The sequence below is a fragment of the Choristoneura fumiferana genome, chromosome 15, assembly GCF_025370935.1.
Source record: "Choristoneura fumiferana chromosome 15, NRCan_CFum_1, whole genome shotgun sequence".
Taxonomy (NCBI): Eukaryota; Metazoa; Arthropoda; class Insecta; order Lepidoptera; family Tortricidae; genus Choristoneura; species Choristoneura fumiferana.
The window spans coordinates 9,907,863-9,930,879 of NC_133486.1; the positions used below are offsets into that span (position 1 = coordinate 9,907,863).

The 23,017-nt window shown below is 36.5% G+C and overlaps 1 protein-coding gene across 3 annotated transcripts in view; it reads left to right on the forward strand.

The window, feature by feature from the left end:
- Positions 1-23,017, forward strand: part of lilli (AF4/FMR2 family member lilliputian) — a 213,632-nt gene that overhangs the window by 78,779 nt on the left and 111,836 nt on the right. For 2 of the 3 annotated variants that reach the window (XM_074098528.1, XM_074098526.1), the window contains exon 2: positions 772-801. In XM_074098528.1, coding sequence (XP_073954629.1) covers positions 772-801 — 30 coding nt within the window. Of the gene's footprint in view, positions 1-771; positions 802-22,015; positions 22,326-23,017 lie in introns of those variants that run through there. The other variant, XM_074098527.1, reaches the window with a different exon arrangement.

Consider the following 23,017-nt stretch of genomic DNA (forward strand, 5'->3'; position numbering starts at 1 on the left):
CACTCAATGCATACCTACATGTTGGTTAAGTTTACATCTGGCAATTTGAATTTCACCCATTTCTAGTGATTTGATTAGCTTGAAATTTGGTACGGTTATTTTACAACAACTAGGGATTATAAGTACGAGATACGAGATAGATACTCTGTAAGTGTCAGACAATTGACATCACACGAAGCCAGTAAAAGCATGCCGGCGAATTTATTTCAGTATTCATTGAAATGTCGCTCCTGTTTGCCTATTTGTTGTCTGAAAATACGTACCAATTTGAGATTTAAAAATAAAACGTAGCAGCGACCGCCATAGGGTTGTAGCTTTATACGCCGGTGAGGCTTGAACGTCTATAACCTCTCTGAGAAATTGGTTGGATTTGCGCCCTTAGGTCGTCGCACTATCCTCAAGGGGGGTTAATAGCTTAATGTTTGTTCAATATGACTTAAGTTTAATCGCTGTTCCTTTATGATTTATTCGATTCTTTATCGTTTGCTCGAATTTCATGTGCCATAATGTATCGTTTTCCATAATTTTCATTTGTCATAAAGTAAAATATTTCTGAAACAGTATTTCTTCAGAATTGATATTTAAATTAACCTCACCTAAGCATTCTATAGGATGACATTTAAAAAAATCCTATATTTTTTTTGGCAAACCTTTTACGGCAAGTGAAATTATGGCAAATGAAATTAATTGTGGTAAATAGTGAAGTACTTAATTCGAATTTATTCTATGGTGTTGCTTGGACTGGACTAATGGTTTGCTTTCTCTTTGCAGGCCACACAAAATGATGCTGGAGTCGAGCCGGTAAGTGATTTTTTTTAATTAATTATGTTTAATTAGAGTAGTTTTTCGGTATTGCCGATCACGTTGATAAGAAACGCTGGTGACTATTTCTCAAAACGTTGTCCATTTTTAAATAAATCAGTTGTCCACGTATTTAAAAAAAAATCCTGACGCTATTTCACCACAAAAAATAAGTAATATTATTTTTAAAATATATACAAAAAGTGATAAAAAGTCAGATAATCTTAGTTGTTGGATCCAATAGAAAGTTTTGATGTAGTTACAAAATTACAATTTTTTTCCTCACAAGATTTCGCAACGTTTTCCTGACGTCAAGAAATTTTGGATGTTTTATGCAGTTTATGTTTTATGATCTCGTTCTTAGGGTTTCTTGTCAATTTCATGACGGGACAACTTTTTGAGAAATACTCTGGTAATATATTGTTTGTGGGGTTTAATTAGGTATACCTAGACATATCATCGGTTTAACCTCTTTAGTTTTGACATAAAGTGTTCAGGCTGTTGAAAATAGTAAAAAATGCATTACAAATGTAACTAAATCATCGTATTAACCTGGGCGATTTTTTTATTGAAGCGGTAGTTTTGTAGAACTATATTTCAGTACACTGTCTACTCTTTCTAACGGCATTTTCACAGGTGTGATTTAAAAAATCGGCCCCCAGAAATCTTTTTTGAACACTTGCATCCTTTGTTTTTAGACAATGATTGCACCGTGTGCAACCCACCACTCAAAAAACAACACGTGCAAATTAATATTTTTAGCAAAAGCTAAACAAAAAGTTAAGCCTCAGGTACAAAAACCCATGTTTTAACTTTACAAAGTCTGTCTATTGTCTTGCAATGCAAATCGCTCTGCGCGGCCTTACCGGTGTTTTATTACTTATTTTATTACGGTCAAGTTACTTATTCATTGTTTTGAAGAAATCTATTTATCTATTTGCACTGTTTTGCAATATAGGCTGGTTGTGTTATTGGTATAATCCGGGAATACTAAAGCTAATAACCACCATGACACGATTGTTAGCAACTCGTGGGTCTGGATTCTATGGAGTCGTTGTTTGTAACGATATTTATAATGTGTGTTAGTTATGAAAAATTACACATTTTAATATTATGTCATTGCTAAGTCAAGGTCAAAATATATTTATTCAATTAAGTTTTTAAAAAAACGATGTTATGTACTGAGCGGCAAAAAATCTGGCCCTTAAAAGTAAATGTTTGCAGTAATAGGTAATTTTCTATGTAGAGTGGGACAAATTTTGTGCTGCTGTTTATATTACAATTACAAGCACTGTCAATGTCAAAAATAAATCAACCACCGGTTTGAAAAAACGAGCCTGGCTCTTGCGTTTCTTAACTCAACGCTAATTGTTTAATAACCTATTCATTTTATAATGTGTTTATTTATGAACTAAGAAAAAACAAGTTGATCTCCTAATCCTAACTAATAACTTGCACTCTTTATGTTGATAACTTGTATGGCTAATGGCACAATCTGTTAAAATAAATGTACAAGCTGTACTACATACATACATACATACAAGTACCAAAAAGGAAGCTATCTGAAGATTCAAATATACAACACAAGTTAACTAGGCTTAGGTACCTACCAACTGCATCTTCTAATATAATATTGTATTGTTACATTGGCACGTGATACCGTCATCCCTACTGGGTCAAATGTATATATTACATGTTTGTTTCATGTACATTTTAACCTACCTAATAAAAGGTTAAGGGTTTGGCCCACTGTTCATAACTATTCATGTAGTGATATTGAAGTTTTTCCGACACCAAGAAAAATAAACATGTCTTTCAAACGCCATTATCTACTTTTCGATATATTTTTTGACAGAAAAGATTTGATAAACTGAAATGGATCGAGTAAAGTTTAAAAGTAAAGTTAAAGTACCTATCTATCGTAAATTCATTCGTATTTTTATATGTAATAACCACAAATTTGATTTCTAATTATAAATGCATTTTTAGTTAAGTTTGTATCGATTAAAATCCTTACCTGCCTTTAACGTTTCCATAAAATTGTTCCTAACGATGCCTTTAATATTGTTATTAAAATTAATTACAATCTCATATTAAAACACACGCCAGCCGTGTTTACAATAGAGATAAAATAATCATTTTATACCACTATAATCATAATCAAGATAAAGGACTGACTCTACCTCCAGTACTAACTAGTAAGTAGCTCCGTAGTATGTTAACTTTGTAGAGCTATAAATCACCGTGCCGGAAAGAGACGCACAACCACCCAATGAGTTTTGACAGGGGGCAGAGTAAGACGGAAAGTTTTGTGAGAGCCTCCGCAAACCGCGGACACGACAAAGGGTATAATAAAAGTGTAATTTATTTATCATTCTGTTACCTACTTTGTTTAGTATTATAAGCAAATCGTTTGCATGGATGGAATAATAGATGAGAATCGGATTAGAATGAAAACATAGGAAGTTTCGTTGTGTTAATACATACGAGTATGTAGTGCATATTATGTGTTGCTTCCTACAGGCTTAAATGATAATTGTACGTTTCTCATTCATCTTATAATGCGTTTGTTCATCTGTTTGTCTTCGTTGCATTAGTATTTTCCCGTAATAACATGATAAAATTGGGTTAAAAAAGTAACTCTATTTGTCTCTACATTTGGGCTAAAAAAGACGGTTTTTGTTTCACTTTGTTGCGATCAAATATCCGAATAATGAGTTTTATCTCTTTTTAATAAGCTAAGGGACCCTTTTCTACGGTGTTTTAAAATCACTCTTACAAAATGACTCGAAAGGATGCATTACAAAATAATTGTTTATCTGTAGGATCCAACAGATACTAACATGCCAAGAAGATGCGTCTAGAAGTTCAATTACCTTTTTGTAAAGTACAAAGATGTTCAGTGTTGGATTTATCATCGGCCAGGAATTCGTTATGATGACGCAGCGAGGGTTTACGATCTATTTTACTTTACGACGCAGGGTCCTGTAATTGTGAACTGATGGTTCTCTTACACTGCCAGCGCAAGACCCACTTAATATACCTACATTTAAGGTAACCAAGTAGTCAAAAATCGCCTTTTAATGAGAATTTAATCAGATTGCTTAATGGGCTCACGAATCATGTTAATTGATTGGAATGTTCTCGAATATTGTTGATGGATGGATGGAATGGTCCATAGCGACCACCGAGACACGAATCGTCGACATTCGTCCGATATTAAAACTAATCTGCCGACAGCTCCGTGCGTCTGCAGGGCTACTACGAAACTCGAAGTTCGTGTCGTGCGATCCCTCTCGCTCTCGTATTAAATAGTATAAGTGTCAGAGGGATCGCACGACACGAACTTCGAGTTTCGTAGTAACCGTGCTGCGCCCACCGGCACCGTAAAGCTATGTCGAAACGACAAACAATGGAGAGACGCCGCCAACGGATTCCACGTAAAACCTTACCTTACACAAAAAGGTGCATCTATTTATCTTAACGGACGCATGCAAGGCCAACAATTTGACTCCTAATTAAAATGGATTAGGTTACCAGGCGCTCGCTTTATTTGTTTTAAAAGTCGAAGAAAGTTTTAATTGGTCGTCGGAAAAGTCATTTGTCAAATATATTTCAGAATATCTAAACTCCTAAATATCTAAACTAAAGCCATTGTGAGAGACGGCGTCCTTGGAGCCTGTTATCGCGGTTGGTAGGTACCTCGAATTTTGTAGCCTTTGTTTTATTACCGATTAGAGAAGCCTACTCTTGGTAGTCTACCGAGCTCATAACGTTAGTCGGGGGTTTATTGACGTCACTTGTAAGCAGACTGGGTGTCTATTGAAGTCGGAGCCGGTATAACATAAAATGCACGTCAATGCAATGCGTGGCATCTGAACGGACATCTAATCACATCGCGTCGCGCCGCAGTAACTCAAACGATCGTTTTTTACCAAAGCTCATTTGCATAGCTATCCGTCTCCCTCGCGCCTAACAAAAAAGCCTGTAGTAACAGAGATGCAAATCTCGTCGTGGTGACCTTCGCAACGTGCGCGCGCGTCGATACCGTTGCGTCCGTGAGAAGGAATTTTTGTACGGTTTTCCAAGTCTGCTGAGCTAGTTGTATTGTGACTACACTAATTTTGTACTTGTTACAACACATTATCTAACTCTGTGTCTCATTTATTCATAGAAACAGTTAGCAAGCTCGATTAGCAAGTATTTTCTTTTATAGCTATTGACTTTAGTAGATAAAATGTGGCGTTATCTGGTAAAAGGTACCTTGTCGTCGGTTCTAGTTTCCGAGATAATCGCGCTTGAAGTAAAATGTCGAAAAAAATCATTTTTTCTTTTTTAACTCTATATTAATAAGCAGGGTCTAAATTTTAATTTGACAGAGACACAAGTTTTTAAATCGATTTTTTATGAGTTAAAACATCCCTTAAAGTTTAGTAAAAAAGGTACCTTATTGTCGGTGCCGCTCTTGAATGCTTTCTGTGTGCTCGGTATCGGTTTGGAAGACGTGTCGGACGTCGGTACTTTGTCGGCGCGTCATCATCATCATCATCATCCTAGCCTATACGTTCCACTGCTGGGCACAGGCCTCCTCTCAGAATGAGAGAGCTTGGGCATTAGTTCCCACGCGGGCCCATTGCGGTGCTTGTCGGCGGGTAAAAAATGTCAAGAATCATCATAAAATGCGTTTAATTAGAGTAAGGTAAATCATCAATAACTGGCCACCCTTAGGCGGTAGCCAGTTAGGCCCTTATTACACTAGCGATTTGCGGGCGAGTTGAAAGCGAGGTGAGCGCGCAGCGAGTTCGCTTCGAGCGCGTAACGATTTCACCGCGAGCATGAAACGATATCGCCGCGAGCGCGCAACGATGTCGCTGCGTTAGCGCCGAAGACGCCCTATTTATTATACGAAAGTCTACAATGTGGCGTTTTTGGCGCTAAAGCAGCGAACTCGCCATGCGCTCGCCGCAGCGACATCGTTGCGCGCTTGCGGCGAAATCGTGATAAGGCCCTTATTGACGATTTAAGCCAATTAGTCTTTTTTTTTATTCGACTGGATGGCAAACGAGCAAGTGGGTCACCTGATGGTAAGAGATTACCACCGCCCTTAGACACCTGCAACACCAGGGGGATTGCAGATGCGTTGCCAACCTAGAGGCCTAAGATGGGATACCTCAAATGCCAGTAATTTCACCGGCTGTCTTACTCTCCACGCCGAAACACAACAATGCAAGCACTGCTATTCACGGCAGGATTAGCGAGCAAGATGGTGGTAGCAATCCGGGCGGACCTTGCACAAGGTCCTACCACCTGCTGGTCTTTAGAGGTTGATTTATAGTAATAATAATAACGATTAATAGTTACAACTACAAATCAAAAGCATTTTTTTAGATCTTATTCATAACTATGTCACTAAACATTTTACGTCCGACAATAAGGTACCTTTTGAAATACGTTAATCATTTAGTGTGTTGAGACAAAATTATAGGTTATTGTTAAGAGTTTTAATACCACAGTGTTCTTAAATTAAGACTATTAAAATTAATCGTAAGTTATTAGTCGTTTTCAAATGATATCACTTCATAATCACTAAATATTTTACCACCGACGATAAGGTACCTTTTAGAAAATATATAGTGATTGTACCAACTTTTTACTAAACTTTACCTTGAATTTTGAGACTGAAAAAACTAGTTTTTTAAGATTTGTTGAGTTAATTTGGTCTCATTTGGCTATGTTTTAGCGTACTAAATATAAAAGTTTGTTGATTTTGACTGTTTAATTACATTTGTAAACAACAAAGTTATTTTTGTTAATGTATTTTTTTTATATAATAAACAACGTTAATTCAAAACGGAGTAGTTCTTAATTAGTGTCCAATTACGCATCATATTTTTTCCTTCGATAAAATCCAATGGAAATATACTATAAATAGAAAAAAAATGTAAAAAATCCATAAACCTTTTTTTTTTACTTTATGCACTTTGGCAAGGTAAACTATAGGAAAACCGTTGTCCAATTACAAAATTGTTCTTGAAACCTGAAAGCCCGTACAATCTACTCCTCAAATAGCATGTCATCTATGTAACTTCCAACAATAACATACTTTTATTGGGTGTATAAGTTTGAATTCAATTTTCTCAGAATCACCTTTTCTGGCTTTTGAGCTTCAACATTTTTTTTTTAAATATCTATTAAACCTACATGCATGTTTCTTACATGGTTCGATAGCTAAATGTATGTAGATTATGGGGATATCAATAACTCAATACCGACAACAAGGTACCTTTTCCCAGATAACGCCACAAATTTTCTTTTGAAATTACATTTTGCTCTATTTAACTTTACGGTCGCCTCGCGCCGCGATCCCAACACAATGAGAGCTTATGTCGCGCTCCGTGCTTGTGTCAAACAAACACATAGCATAATAAAACACCACGTTCATAAAATGATAATTCGTATTGGTAATCGTGCGCATCCAACGCAGGTACTTCATATTTTAATGGCTATTAAGGAGCCCGTGTCATCTCACGACTTGACCGATGTTTCTCATACGTCATCTTGATTCGAGCATCTGAACGAGGGTATTAAAATTCTTCTATAATGATTTCTAAAGAGATTAATCGATTTATTTTCGCCGCCGTCTATGGAATCGAATGACATTGAGGTAATGAGATAAATTGTATTCAGACTCTCAACGAGATCAGTGATCGTCGTTTTGTCGGTATTAATTTATACCCGGCCGGCAGGTCGTTAGGTCGTGAAATGAAACTCGGAAATGGGTCACGCAATGCTTTTTGCTGTCTTCACTTGTAACTAAAGCCGTGCAGTTTGGTCTAGTTCTATTTGGTTTCCTTTTATGCTCTTTATACCATTATTTAAATGACAGTTAGTTGTATCATATAAATACCATATCTATACCTAATATAAATATAGGATCTATAATGTTTTGTTTCTCATTAATTAGCTGTGTATGTGATTCGTCTAGCGGACGGAAAATATTAAATAACTCAATGAAATGTTGTTTAACCGGTTTAACATCGACATGTTTATTTAAAAGAACAAATGCTAGTCTAAAATTTGAATTGCCTGAAGGCCAACTTATAAATTTATGACCAAGATCATATTTCACGGTGTTTTTTTTATTTTACTTAAGGCTTAGGCCACTTTTCTGAAATCTGGAATACTTGATTCAGTACGTACGATTGAGTAAGTACTTACGTTAAAAATATATAAAAGAGCAAAAGGTCAAAAACAGGTGCTTAATATTTAAATCTTTTTACTTTAAATATCTATAATTTATTAACTATCTATTTTCTCGAATGCGAATCTTCGACGTCAAACGTAATTTATCACACAATTTTTACATTTCATGAACATGCTAATCAATAAACACTATTTTAACATCATGTCTTATTCCCTATTGCATAGCATAGTTATTAACATAATTATCGCACCGAAGTGTCAAGTTATATTTTATGGGAAAAACAGTTTTATGATTTCCCTGCAGCATTGTGAAGTCAAATTAAGTTTTCCTATCATCGAACGTAATAAAAGCGAGAGCCAATGAGATGTAAAATATTATGCGGAACAGATGCGGCGATACAAAAAGTTTGATTGGCTTGAGCCATCACCGCACGCAGTCGCGGTCAAGGCAATCGTGTTCCAGTGATGTATGGTGGTTACTGACATACAATGTACTAAGCATGGGATTGTCAGGCACGAGTTGCTATGCTACAGCGCTCCCCCGTTATTAGTTCTATAAACTTCTATTGTTTCCACTGGACCACTGTTTAATATTGTATAACTCATTCCTTGTTTATGTCTAAGGCAGCATGGTAATCCAAAAGATTTTTTTGGAAATTAACATCTTATTAAGAGTCCACTTTTCTACTGCATTGATGATTTATCACTTCCTGTTGGTTAATTCGTATAAAAATCACTGTCATCAAATTTTCTGGCGCAGTACTTCTATCCAAATATTTACTGTTATAAAGAAGTTTCACGAATTCACTGCATTCGGATGGTTCCTCTTCGTTTTGGCATCCGGCCATGTCAGTCAAATATCACATTTTATATTCAACATCCAGCGAGATGACGTTTTAGTAGTTCAACTATTATGTATCTATATGTACGTACCAAACCAACATCTTTTGTTTTCGTGCAGGCATTAGTTAGAAACAAAAAATAATACCAACATTGTTATTGCTGTAATAACAATTTCTAACGTCAGGAGCGAGTTCTTTTTAATTACAAACTTTTATTAGTTTCACCTGTCCCGTTGTCTGTCTGTCTGTCTGTCTGTCTGTCTATCTGTAATCAAATCTTGCTAGTTAAATTTGACCAACTTCCAGTAGTCAGATTGACTTGAAATTTTGAATACTTATGTAAATCACGTGATTATACAATAATCTAGTAGTGACATCCTGGTAGTCCGGCCAGGATCGTCTCCGCAGGACGGAACTCTTCAACGGTTAATAGCATTGACTTGAAATTTGGTATGCAAATGTAGTTTGGGTGACAATGCAAGTACAGTCAACAAAAAGTGCAGTCAGCAAAAAAGCTTGTATTAAAAATAAAATTTTAATGGTTATGTTATTTAACTAACATCAGCGATAAAGAATGATGATCTAAAACTTTATCCTTGATTTCCTTATCAACATTATTTTTGTTGTCAACCAAATTTCTAACAGATTAGTATAAAAGTTCTTCGGAAGCGTTGTTGTTACCGTTTTGTTGTGAAGCCGGCAAGTTTGTCACTATGACGCGGCGATATTTCAACCGATTCCCAACGTAGTTTAACGATGATGTCACCTTGACAACACGGTTCTACTTACATAACTGACATAGGACTTTGACGCTATTAGTTTGGGTTTTTTTTGGTACACGTGTGTGGATAATTGGAATAAAGTGGATATTTATAATATAATTCATAAATATCGTCTAAGAATCGATCACGTATAATATGCGTTCGACCCTCGGATAAAAAAAAATTCAGCAGTATTCCGACCGGGTCACTGTGCTCACTTATGCTGTCATATATTTACATGTCACCTTGTGCATCAAGTACATCATGCACAGAATTCTCCACAAGTTTGGTCACCATAGTAAAAATAATTTTTATGATGCGTTTTACGAGCCTTTATACTGTTCATTAAAATGGTTTGACCTATTTACGTGGTTTACTCTCGAGAATTACAGACGAGAGCGTCTTTCTAGATATGGGATACTGTGTGCCCCAGAATTGGCATACTGTTCAAATTTGTTTACTGTTTACCTGGCAAGTTAAGAGATGTAGTACAAGTCTTACGTATTAGACTGGATACTGTGTACCCAGAATTGGCATTTTAAAATTAATAAAAAAGAGTTGTTATAACAATGCAATCCATACTGATATTATAAATGCGAAAGTGAGTGTGTTTGTATATGTTTGTCCGTCCTCATAATAATAATAACAACAATAGAAACTTTTATGGGCCAGAGAGTGACATAGGCTAATTGATTTTTATCCCGGAAAAATGCACAGTTTCCGAGGGAACACCGCGCGATAACCGAATTCCAATGGGTGAAGGCGCGGGCAAAAGCTAGTTCATAATATTATTAATAATCTTCATCATCATCATATCAGCTGTGGGACGACCACTGTTGGATACAGGCCTCCCCCAATTGATATTATGTTGATGTAATGTGCAGCCATTATAGACGAAATATATGTATACCATTGATGGAATACCAAAACGTTTATCAAAATATGAATAAAGAATATGATTTATTATCTCTAATAGTCGCTCTTCGAACTGCTGCTGAAACATACATTTGTATTTTTATTTGTATAATGGTCTTAAAATGTGACATTTTATAGTTAAATCCATTGCATTAAATAATGATACACTTAGTATAATTCCTCCTCATCATTTTCAAAGGTGTTTCACTTTTGCGGGGATACACAAAATCGTGTATACTTTCATGTTTGTTTTTTTGTTTTCTTTTATTTTTGTTGTTTATTCTTATTTTAAAATTTTGTTGTATTTGTGTATCTTTGTGAATGTGAGTAAATGTCTTCTTTCTTTCTTTATTCCCTTGCACCACCAAAGCCTTATAAGGGTGTTTGCTCAGCAATATCGAACGTCAACATACTCGAGTGCTTGTATTTCCAATGAACATTGTTAGTATCACCGAGCTATCAACAGGTTGCTCCTAAGACGTAAACTTCTTGGCTTTGACGTGTTCTCCTGTTTGTTTAAGTTGATTAATCTGCTTAGCCTTAATAATATTTAGGCTGAAGCTTTGCGGGTCCCCTGATGGATGGGCGGTTTAGGTTCCGCTAGAATTTTTCGCTGTTTGTTAAAGAACTAGACTTAGAGTTTTTGGTGGTATTGTGTACTGAATGATGAAATTTAAATGACTAAAACAACTATACTAACATCCACATCCAGTTAAAATGACGCGTTTAGGTATCAGGTTAATATTTTTGATTTAAAAACAAGCATATCTACAAGTGTTTACGTTTAAACGTTTTAAAATAGAAGATTACATTCCATAAGCTCTTTAAACGTATTTTATTTAATCATATACAATACAATATAATACAATACAATACAATACAAAGACTCTTTATTGTACACCAGACATAGTAAGCGATACAGAAAACAGTTACACAGAGAAAAAATTACAAGGTGAGCAATAGGCGGCCTTATCGCTTAAGAGCGATCTCATCCAGGCAACCTTTTTTACAGGGAAGGACTAGTTTACAACATGTACATATATCAAAACTAAACTGAGTTTTGAATCAGGATATAAGTAAACTTAGTAATAGAACTTAGCATTAGCATCAAATCTTCAAAGACTACCCGGGTCGACCACAAACTAGGTCTCGCTAATATAGAATTCAGATTAGGTTAGCCGTAGTAAGATGGGCGTTCAGAGAGCCTTCATAATAACATCGTAAGTCTCTTACGACAGATGATGCATATAATCAAGTCATACAAAGATGATTCCGTTGCTGTATTTCTAATAGATTGCGCTCTAGAAAAACAATATTTGAGATCTACATGATTGACGTCAGGCTTTAACCGGGTCGTTGACTTGCATTATAATTTCAAAACTTCCGCTTTGCTTGACGACTATTAGCGTTGCAAAAAACTTCTCGTTTAGATTTTTGTCTTCTCTATTAAAAATGTAGTATTCTACACTTCGAGATAGCTATCAGGACGCGTGTTGTGACAGTCGACTGCAATATTTACCGCTCTCATTTTTTTACACTGTGTATTAAATACATCACCAGTTTCAACATAGTCTGTCCTTTATAGCCAATTAAATAAATCTATATGATTAACGACTCCCAGTAGACCACACGTTAACGTTTTACGCGGCAATCGCAATTCGCTTTCGACTGTACAGTGACCCCACTGTAATAATTTAATTAAAAAATTCTCGACATGAAACCACAAATCTGAGAGGCTCTTAGTACCCAGTTTAGTGTTTTTAGCTTATTTTCTACATTGTAGTCGTACTATGAACACAAAGCACTGTGACAAGCGCTCTCAAACATGAGAGTCCTACGGAAAAAATAAATATTTTACCTTTTTTCCTGGAAATGTTGCGATATTTTTTTCGCGAGATAGTATAGGAAATGTTTAATTAAAAAATATCTTTACCGCAAAAATAAACAACTGACGAAAGGTCATGTCAGAAAGAATGATCTTTCTTCTGAATGAAACCGAGACTTCAAATACGGATTGAGGGGTTTTGTATGATCTTTAGGATTTTCTGAGGCGTGTGCGTACAATATTTGAATAAATAAGCACTTCAAATGGCTAAAAAAAAAAGAAATGAAATGAAATCGTTTCTTGCATGACCACAAGTATATACCTGGTGTATTGTATTTTTTTCTTATTAAATTAATAAAGGATTATTTTCGTCTGATTTACAAAGTAATACTGACATAACATTGATAAAGCAACAAGTCCTCGCTTCACCACATTGGTGACATTTGTCGTTGCAAGTCACAAGGGAAGGATGAGAAACGGGGAGGAGGCATAATGTCGCACTCTCTCAAGCTATATAATTATTTCATACCTACTTCGCGTTTCGCTCGCGTCCGGAATAGAGAAACAATCGGTTCGGAACGACATCGTATTTTTCCTTTATATGTATATCGTCTCACTGGATGGGGTGGAAATTCTCTGCTTTCAATAAATGCAGGCAGCGATGCAGATTTTGTTCATGGCATATCTAAAAGATGACGCTATCTTTGCTTTTGAACGGATTCGCTTCGTCGGATTTTATTTCGTTTGAAATATTTGTGTTTCAGATATGTAGGTATCTTACCTAAATTTGTGCTCGTGGCTGTCATGTAGAAAGTAAAGATGTCTTGTTTTAATTTAGAAGATAAATCTTCTTCTAGTTCTTTTCTTCCTTATTATAAATAAAAAGCCTAATTCCATAATAGAAGCATGTTGTAATAGTAAAAACCGTGGCTACGTTGCCTAGCCTAGCCATTTGACTATTGACATCTCAAACAGATGGTAGATTCAATCCCAGGCCAGGGTTTTTCGGACTTTGTGTACTTCTGTTTGTGTGCGTGTGCGTGGAATTTAAAATTTACCATGCATGAGCTTATCGGCGAAACAAACCTGCATTGATGTGATGTTCCTAATCCGCACTAGACCCGCGTGAGAAATACTGGCCAAGTTTTGTTATTCTCCCGGATTTTTAGTTTTACGGAAAAAATGTAAACAAAGTTTCGTCATTGACAAAGTGACTTTTCAGGGGATTTCAAGGTATGGGCCCGCTTAGCTCCGGGTTTAGAGGTGTACCTTGCAAAGGGATGTATGTAGGCTGTAGATGACGAACATTTATTATACTTATACATTTATTTAACTCTTGCCTATCTTGTTCCGTGAAATTTTCCGTGTCTAAATGAGATTTAACAGTTATTTGTGTCACAAGGGAGCAAAATGGTGTATTTACGGCGAGGGCGTACATTGAATCCAGAATGTAGCGAAGGATTCTACAATAGAATCCTGAGCGTAGTGAGGGATTGTAAAGTAGAATCCTGAGCGTAATGAAGGATTCAAGTGTTAACCGCCCAAGATGAAAATAATTTTGCTCCCGAGTGGCTCCATACAACTTTTCACACCGAGCATTAAGAAACTTGAAAATAAAAAAATCTACATATTATTAAAGAACAACCAGCATAGAAAATGGCGTGGCTTTACAAATTATAAACGTCAAAAAATGGTATTTGCAATAAAACACTTAGAAAAGCCTTGAACAGAAAAGTTGCACTTTGCTCCCTCTCGTCAGGGAGGAAAAGTTACTTTTCTAAAGGAGAGGTGTGAAAATGTTATTTCTCATTAAACTTATGTCTCTTATATTGTAGAATATTCTCTCAATAAGCGTTTTAATGATTTTCCCTATCAGGCAATGCGATGTTATTATGACATATATGAATAAAATATGTATAAATAAGAGTATATATGAATAAAAATAACATCGAATAGTACCTATAAAGTGGGCCCCACTCAGCATAATGTTACGGCAAGCCGCAACGCTGTTATTCAGTGGGACCCATTTAAAAAACTAAAACATATAAAAACATACCTTCCTTCCTTTCCTTCCTTTTTGTTTTCCTTTTTTGTACAATAAAGAGTATAAACAAACAAACATACATACAACACACTATGACGACACGAACGCCAGCGGAAAGAAGTTCGCAAAAAAAAACTATATGGCAACACTCGATCAGTTAAACTATTTTCATTTCCATTGTCATAAAATGAGATGTTATAGCTACTTTGTTTTCGTTATTCTTTCTAACTACTTAACGTGTCTAGTTAGTAAAGAGACAAACGCTTTGTCTCCTCGCTTCGCACTTAAAGGCATTATTATTGTTTCTGATGTCAACTCCGCCGCCCGCTGCGCAACTGCCTTTCAGATCACCGGAGTCTTCCGTTAAATTAATTAAGCGTTGTTCTTAGTTATTGCTGCTTCAAAGATAAAATTTCACTTTGAGTAAAGGTTTTTTATATGTAGTTAAAATTGAAACTCTAGAGCAAAATCACTTGTAACGTCTCCAGAGGTTGTTTCTTGTTTTGATAATGGTTTTGATAAGTTACTGTTTTGTTACGTCAGATTTAATAACAGTTGTATGCTATGATGCAATTTTTACGATTTCTTTCTCTTTAATTACATTTGATTTGTTTGGTTAACATTTTATTTTTATAAACACTAGCTGGATAAATCTGGTTAAAACTAGTCTCAAATTATTAAATTGAACTTCGTCTTAAACCTAATTTGTTTTTTATGCATTCTGGCAAAGCATAGCGTCGACATGTACATACTTATGAATATACATACACCTACACGACGATTTTTAATCGGTGATCGAGTACCAATTTTTGTAATTCAGTAATGAATAGCGATCACTTTTAAGTCGCAGTTACATGGAGCCAAACTTTGGAGAAATAATATAATTTTTTAAACTTTTAAAGAAAAAAAGAAAATACACTTATTCACAACACAACTATATTATTATGTACAAATAAACAACACAAATGTGTGTGCCATTGCGTTTGTGAATCGGAAACTGGCTTAGCATAATGCTGAAGCGTTAAAACACACACACAAACATCACGCCTGTATTCCTAAATGGGGTAGGCAGAGCACACGAAACTTTACCGCTTCGGAGCCACTTTTAGCAATTTTTGGTTTTAAGTTTGACAAAAAAAAAGCGTTAAAACACTAATAATATTCTGAGTAATAAGTTGGCAATGTCATACGCATAACAAAGTCGTAAATATTGACATAAGATCTACGGGGAATCCCTCATAGATATCTACTTCACTTGCAATAATTAAAGTAGGATGACCATGGATCCCGTGGTTATTGGTTTTAACAATATCATTAATTTCAATTAATTAAACAGTTAGATAATTGCGTAAGACTTTGCCTTTGCTTGCACTGTTGTGTTTTTGCGTGGAGAGTAAAACAGGCGGTGAAATTACTGGCACTTGAGGTATCCCATCTTAGGCCTTAGGTTGGCAACGCATCTGCAATCCCCCTGGTGTTGCAGGTGTGGGGCGGTGGTGATCTCTTACCATCAGGAGACCCACTTGCTCGTTTGCCATCCAGTCGAATAAAAAAAAACCTGATCACGGATAAAAAAAAACATCGTGTATTATCTATTAACCAATTTCACAGTTTGCAAATAAAACACTGATTTGACTTTGTTGGTTGGTTGATTGAGTCGTATCGGGATAAGTACAGTACATATTGAGAAAGGCTCTTTTTTGATAATTATGTCAATCCGGGTTCCATTCGTTATGAGATGAGAATAAGTCTTTTAGATATTAGGTCCTATTAAGTATTGGGGTATTTTGGGTTTAGTTCCATATGGACCGGAAGGATCAGTACTTGTACTTATATCATTTCGCATCCGTTTGCGATTTAACAGTGCAAGTAGTTCATTAGAGTTACTTGAACTAAATGACTGAGATCCAACGATCCAACAACCTAACTGCACCTAAGAACTGCAGCTAAGTGCAGCATTTAACGAGGTGATGAGTGAAGGCATAAGCTTTACGGAGGCAATTATTGTCTAGAGTAACTATGATGCATCTTTATAACCCCGTATAAGTGCTTCACTTTGGCGATGTATAAATATATGCATGTATGTATGACACGTTGTATAGATATAGCGCCGGCTGACAAGCTAAACTCACTAAAATTGCTGTCACTGCTCTTCAAAAGTGGTATCTAGTTAGTAATTTCATACTGAGATACGAGCTTTGTTGTAAGTAGGTATTTGGTACTTAGTGACTTTTGCTTGTCACCCGACCAAATAGGTCGATTCACAAGACCTGGCATGGATGAATTGAACGATATTATATAATAGTCGCTTCTCATTGTTTTAATGCCGTTGTTATACATGAGCCTACTAATATTTTGTTAATAAGTACATAATTAAATATCTTTCATTGTTAACGAAAAAAAATATAATTACGTTTGTAAAATCTTCTGTATTCTTCGGTTTCCTGAGATGTAAAAAATCCAGGCGTAATACTGAAAAGTGATAAGGATTAACTCCGCGTATACGTGAAACATTTCCAATTATCTATTTTTAATGAACATTATTGAAGTGTTGTTGACTTAGGTACTTACTGCTACAATTAACAAATATCCTAATCACTGGTCTCCAACTATCGCCCTATATATTATTCGCGATGTGAAAGTCTCTATCAAAAAACGCTAATTAAGGGTCTGAAACCAATTTTACCAACGCATCTAATCAAAAATCTCTCTAGTTGGTTTTCCAGTGAGGTAAACTTACCGTAATTACGTAAGCGCATTTCCTGGAGCGAACCTTATTAGTTCGATGCCAATCCCGGGCAGGCCGTTCCAATGCATATTTAACCGGGATACTCACCCACTCTGGCTAAAACTAAAGGTATTCGTAGTCCTAAAATGTACTGCTCTACTGTAATCTACCTGCAAAGTCGCCCAGTCGATTGCTTTATCAGTTTTCATAACGATTCCTAAAAGCATAATAAAAGAAGGTGGAGGTTTGTCTCTCCAAGTCAGCTGCATTGCCACAACAGCTATCTCGTGAAACCTATCGAATGACTGTTACTAATAAATTGCCATAATTGCCATACTGTGTCCACTTACTTAATGAACTACAAACTTTTTAACTTGCTTCTCCGCTGCTGCCGGTGCGTTGTTCAGGTAAGCTTATGAGCAAGATAAAGAGCAACAGTAGGTCGTAAATTTATATAGACCTCAGCAAGATAACGCCTGATTTACCGCTGAGTACAGATCTATTGAATAATGTTTTTGCATCGTATTTTGTCGGAAAACTAACAACTAGCTTACTCAAGTTTACTTAAGCTTATTGATATAGCAAGATAAATACAAATTCTTCCGGCAAAATATTATTCACTTCATTTGCACCGCTTACTACCATGTTGTGTTTTTTAAAACAAATAAAATTAAAATGTAACTTAAAACTTCCTACGTTGCATCGAGCTACCCAACAACCTACCGGAGAAATCACATGATCGCTGAACTCACACGCAAGTATCTGTTAGAGCAAAATTAATTCCCTTCTTTGGCTTAATTGTTTTAAAGCGGCCTTGCCTAATCTCCAGCGAGGCACGATTCCATTACGTGCCGAATTTGACGCCGCTCAGCCGTCGACAACTTTACCACACTTGATTGCAATTTGCAATTGATTAGCATTTGTTTTAATTTATTCTGTGACAGTGAAGTAGACCCATTCATTGAGCTTCGTATAGAGCTGTTGTTTTTTTCGTATGAAATTGTGGTTTCTTCGCCAGAGTAGAAGCTTAAATTTTATAGTATTTCAAGTAAATAATTTAAAGTGAGTTGAGTACGTGTGGAATACTCGTACTCGTCTTGTTGATTGCACATCCGCCAAATTTTATTCGCCCTTTTACTACGAAAACGTCCCATTTATGTTTCCTCAGAACACGGCAACTGTCAAACGCATTAAGAAACTAGAAGCACTGTACCCACTCACGTATTTGATGAAATATTTTTATTCTAACGCCACGATGTGTAAAAACTTTGCTACTGGTTTGGTTTTATTAGAAATATTACCTTTTTGTTGATTTAAAGAACTCTGGTATTTGTGGATGTATTGTACTCATATAGTCTAGTTCCAGTCTGATTCTCTGAATCTGTAAATGTTGCGTCACACTTGTGAACCTCAGCAAAAGCCATGCAATCTCTCTCTCCGAATGTGAATTTTGTGGACACCGATAGTGGTCATGGCATGACCATGGAGATACTTGCCGTGCATTTGTTACCCCTTCTTGTTGACCGTCAGGTTGGCACTGACTAATATACATCCGCAGTCCTTGACCCAGTTGGATACATTAGTAGGTGTGATGCGTACGACAAGGTTCTTCGAAATGTTTTGGAAAATTTGTGTTCGTTTGTTGTGTTTTAAGGAGCATGCAGTTTATGTCTTATGTGATGTGAACTCGAATATATTATTATTAATGATGTCAATATAGGCTAATTAAATAAATAAAAAAAACCATCTTACTCCAGAAAACTATATAATAACAAAAAGGGATCCTGGCTTTTCGCCGAAAATATTTTTCCCGAATGATTCATTTCTCAACTGTTTCATTACTCATTACTAACGTTTTTCTTTGAAACTACCCGGCATATATACCTATCTCAGGACTATCTTGTAGAAAACTAGCTTTCTTGTAGATTAAGTTCGTTTAGTCTTTGATAGCTTTATATTTAACAATTCTGGAGTACTTAGAGTTTTAAAAAAATCGTTCGTCCATATGTAACAGTTGGGAAATGCAATAACTTGAAGGCATACGTTTAAAACCTAGACAAAAAACAATTGACAGCTACCTCGGTTCGGTTCGTCACTGCAACAACCAAAAACAATTGAACCTGACAAACGCACACCCAAAATCACTTACGGCATAAAAAATGACTGCTGTCCAGGGCAAAAGCTGACATGTCCCGACCCCCGCAGTATGGCTCTGGTTACCCCGCGGTCCTAAATTCCCGCTCCGTTCCCCAGGGAGCGCCGATACCGCTTCTACTCGACTACGGATCGCGTCGCTGGCGCTCCACTTTGTCATTACAAATTTGGGTCACAGCCGCAATAGATTAGACTGTTTAGGTTTTGAATTATAAACTAAAACGAATGCGAAAGCACTGACAAAGAAAGCGCTGGTCATCCAGGTAGAGATAGCAGGTGATATTGCCAGGGACTCTAGGTAAGATGTGCAATAGTTGTTTTCACATTTGCTTACCATATAAAGCACGCATTGCATTTTGCTATATCGTCTATCGAAAAACACAGTTTTATCGTAATTGCGTGACAATTGATTAATAAATATTGTACGTCCCAATTTTCTCTCAATTGTCTTTAGAAACAATTATTCATCAGATATAATAACAGATTCATTCAGATAGGTAACATGTGTTATAGAGTTCGGGAAAGTTCATGAATAAACCAAAACCTATACTTAGTTACTTTTCGTTCATTCAAATGTACATAAATAATCCAATAAAAAAACCTTCAGCGTCTGCTGCCACATAAATTCAGATGTGTATAACGTTACCGCGGCCACCATCGGAAAAGTTTCAACTGAGAATCGCCCGGACACTAACCGCGCACGTTAAACTAAATAGCAGTTTATTTTCGTCCATATTCTATAAAGTATAATGTAAAGCAATATATATTGTGTTAATTGCCCGCTTTGACATTGTACGAACCCGTTGTATAATCCAATTTCACAATTGGATTATACAACGGCATTTATACTATTTTCTAAAGAGAATGTGTGTCCTGGAAAGGCTCTGTGAATTTTGACGAAACCTCGACAGTGATTTGTTACTCTTTCGGTGTAAATTCAAAGAGCTAGGTAAGGTAGTCCATTATTCAAATAATTTGTAAGGACTGTTAGCAATTATTTGGTAATAATTATTGCTAACCGTTATAAGTCCATGCAGAAAAAGTACGCCTTCTCAGGAATGTAATGTAGAGAAATATGTAGTTTTTCAGTGTGTATTCATTTCTTTCGTTGAAGTTATTGCATGAGGAGAAATCAGGCAATGCCAAATAGATTGTACACTTGAATAAAATAATGTAGCTACCAATGTATGGTTAAGCTTACACCTACAAGATGGACGCAACTTCAAACTTATTGAAAATGCTTTTCGTATATTTCTTATTTTAACTATGATGCGTTGTCGTCTCAGTTTCTCACGCTTCAAGGTTTTCTGGTTTATGGGCAGATAAGTGCCGTGCCGTGTGTATGTTTGTGTAGTTAATGACGTGATTGCATATTATGTTTTATCTTGTTGTGTAATTTAAACTGTCGTTACGTCTTCTAATGAGAATATACTCTAGTAAATGATAGCCGATTTCCGCTTTTTAATGTACTTACTCGATTTCTTTGAGTTCATGTTGTCTCCGAATAATTTATGTTCTAAATGTTCTTATAATCTAAAACATGAGACTTTCAAGTAATTTCGGTACATTGCTTAGAAATAAAATCAAAGAAACTTGAGTCGGTCTCATCAGGTCACGATTTCCTTGCATCTGTACCACAATTCGCATTATTCCCACAAATTAAAGAATTAATAAGCGGAAAAACATACGTCATCGCTCCAAAGCTTGTAAACTTTACGTCTCTCTCACGAAATCTACCGCAAAAACCTCAACGAACTGTATCCATCAAACGAAACTCGCTTCTTAATAAAACCGAAATATACCACCACTGTGCATTTATTACGCCTTGCTAAATGGAAATCCTCCACCGCCCCGCAAGCAAAATAAAACCTACCTTACCGTTGCTCTCGTTAAGCCTTTTTTCCAGCAGCTTGGGAACCCCGAATTATACCTCTATCTTAGTATAAGTGACATTAGTATTAACGCTAGCGATCCGCTAACAACTCAATGTGATCACGATACGGTGCATATTCGATGGATCGCTCGGAGCGCGAAAAGACAACAATATTCGATTTGACTTTATGGAGTGTGCGAGTTTATTGTAAAGGTAAACGATTTACAACCGTGGGGCGTGGTGTTAAGTATGATATTTGTTTTTGGTCGGAAAAAGCGAGGAACGATAAAAATTACGGCCGGTGTTTTGCGGCGCGCGCTCTTCGTCCGCTTCTAAATTCTTTTAGTACACAAATGCATGGATTAGATTGTTATTGTATTTACGATCGGATGGGGAAATACGTCCATGGGACACCGATCCTCATAAATAATAAAAAGAGTTTAGTACACATTCAAATTAACTATGATTGATCTATGAAAATCACTAAGTAATTAAAGTAACAACAGAAGTAATGAGAAACATAATCAAGTTAATGTTCATTGTATTTTAGCTGTAGATTTAAAATTAAAAAAGCTGCCATGATGAGAGAATGTCCTTCAATTTAATTGAAAGGAAATGAACATAATTGAATCGATCATTATCATAACAAAGCTTTCTTCGGCTCTGGAGATGATTGGGCACATCTCAACAATTCGGTTGATCAGTTACACCATGGGTACGGCGAGGAAGCGAGGCTGACGGTGCAACATTGGGCTGCGGCTGCGGCGGAGTATTGGTAACGTTTACAACATAATAGAGAACATTAGTCCGATCCACTTTTGACATCATTATCTTTGTAGCCGAGTGACGATAACCTGCGAGCGTAGTGCGTTCGTCGCTCCCGCCCCGCCTCTCGCGGCAGTCGCGCGCCTCTTCGCCCGCTGAGTGGTCGTGCGTTGCTCTGCGCATGCCTGTACAGCAGCTCACTGAGGGTGCGCGGGGAACTCGATTTTGGCGGGTTTTCGAACGTGATGCGCTCTGCATACCCTCACGGAATGCGCACGTGCTGCCGACGCGAGCCGATGCATGCGGTGCCGCGCCGACACACTGAAATCTGTGGCTTGAACTCTCAGTGATTACTTGGATTGCAGTGTTGGATTATAGGATCGGAATCGGACGGAGTCGCCTTCGCGGCTTTTTGTAAGAATCGCCCACTTCGACGGATGTTATGTCCATGATGTTGACTCATCCGTGACGCACTTGATCGCTGGAACTGGGAATTATTTCATGATGCTACCGACCTTAATTTACAATTCGATACGACATTGCACACAAAAAGTTACTTGTTGACACCTGGGGTTAATAAAGCGACGATTTATGTTTTAGACGCTCCGCCTGCCACATTGCGAAACGTAGATAAAATGAAAACATTAAATTAGGACAGAGATGAGACCAATTAAATGGCTGCAGTTATTTTTATCGGCTGCGAGTGTGAATGTTTATATCGTATTTGGTTAATGAACAATGAAAATTTCATTGGTTTCGTTAGGTTTATTTATAAATGTATCATTAGCTGGACTGTTTTACTGACGGCAATAAACGTAACGACAACTACTTCTTAACTGTTTTAAATTAGGACGTAGCAAATTACCTGAACACTTACCTGGGTTAGAAATAACAAATCACATTCCTTTAAACAGGGACGAGCACACTTTCGATCACAAAGCTCGAAAACGGCAAATCATTATTTGATCCCTTTCTGTCGACTAGTGGAACACGGCAATCATTGCTTTTGCTTCTTGTTTCTACAACATGTCGCTGTTGTGTTCTATTACTCACTTCACTGTCTGGGAATTTCACATTTAAACTTTGTAACTTCGTAGTGGTTTTAT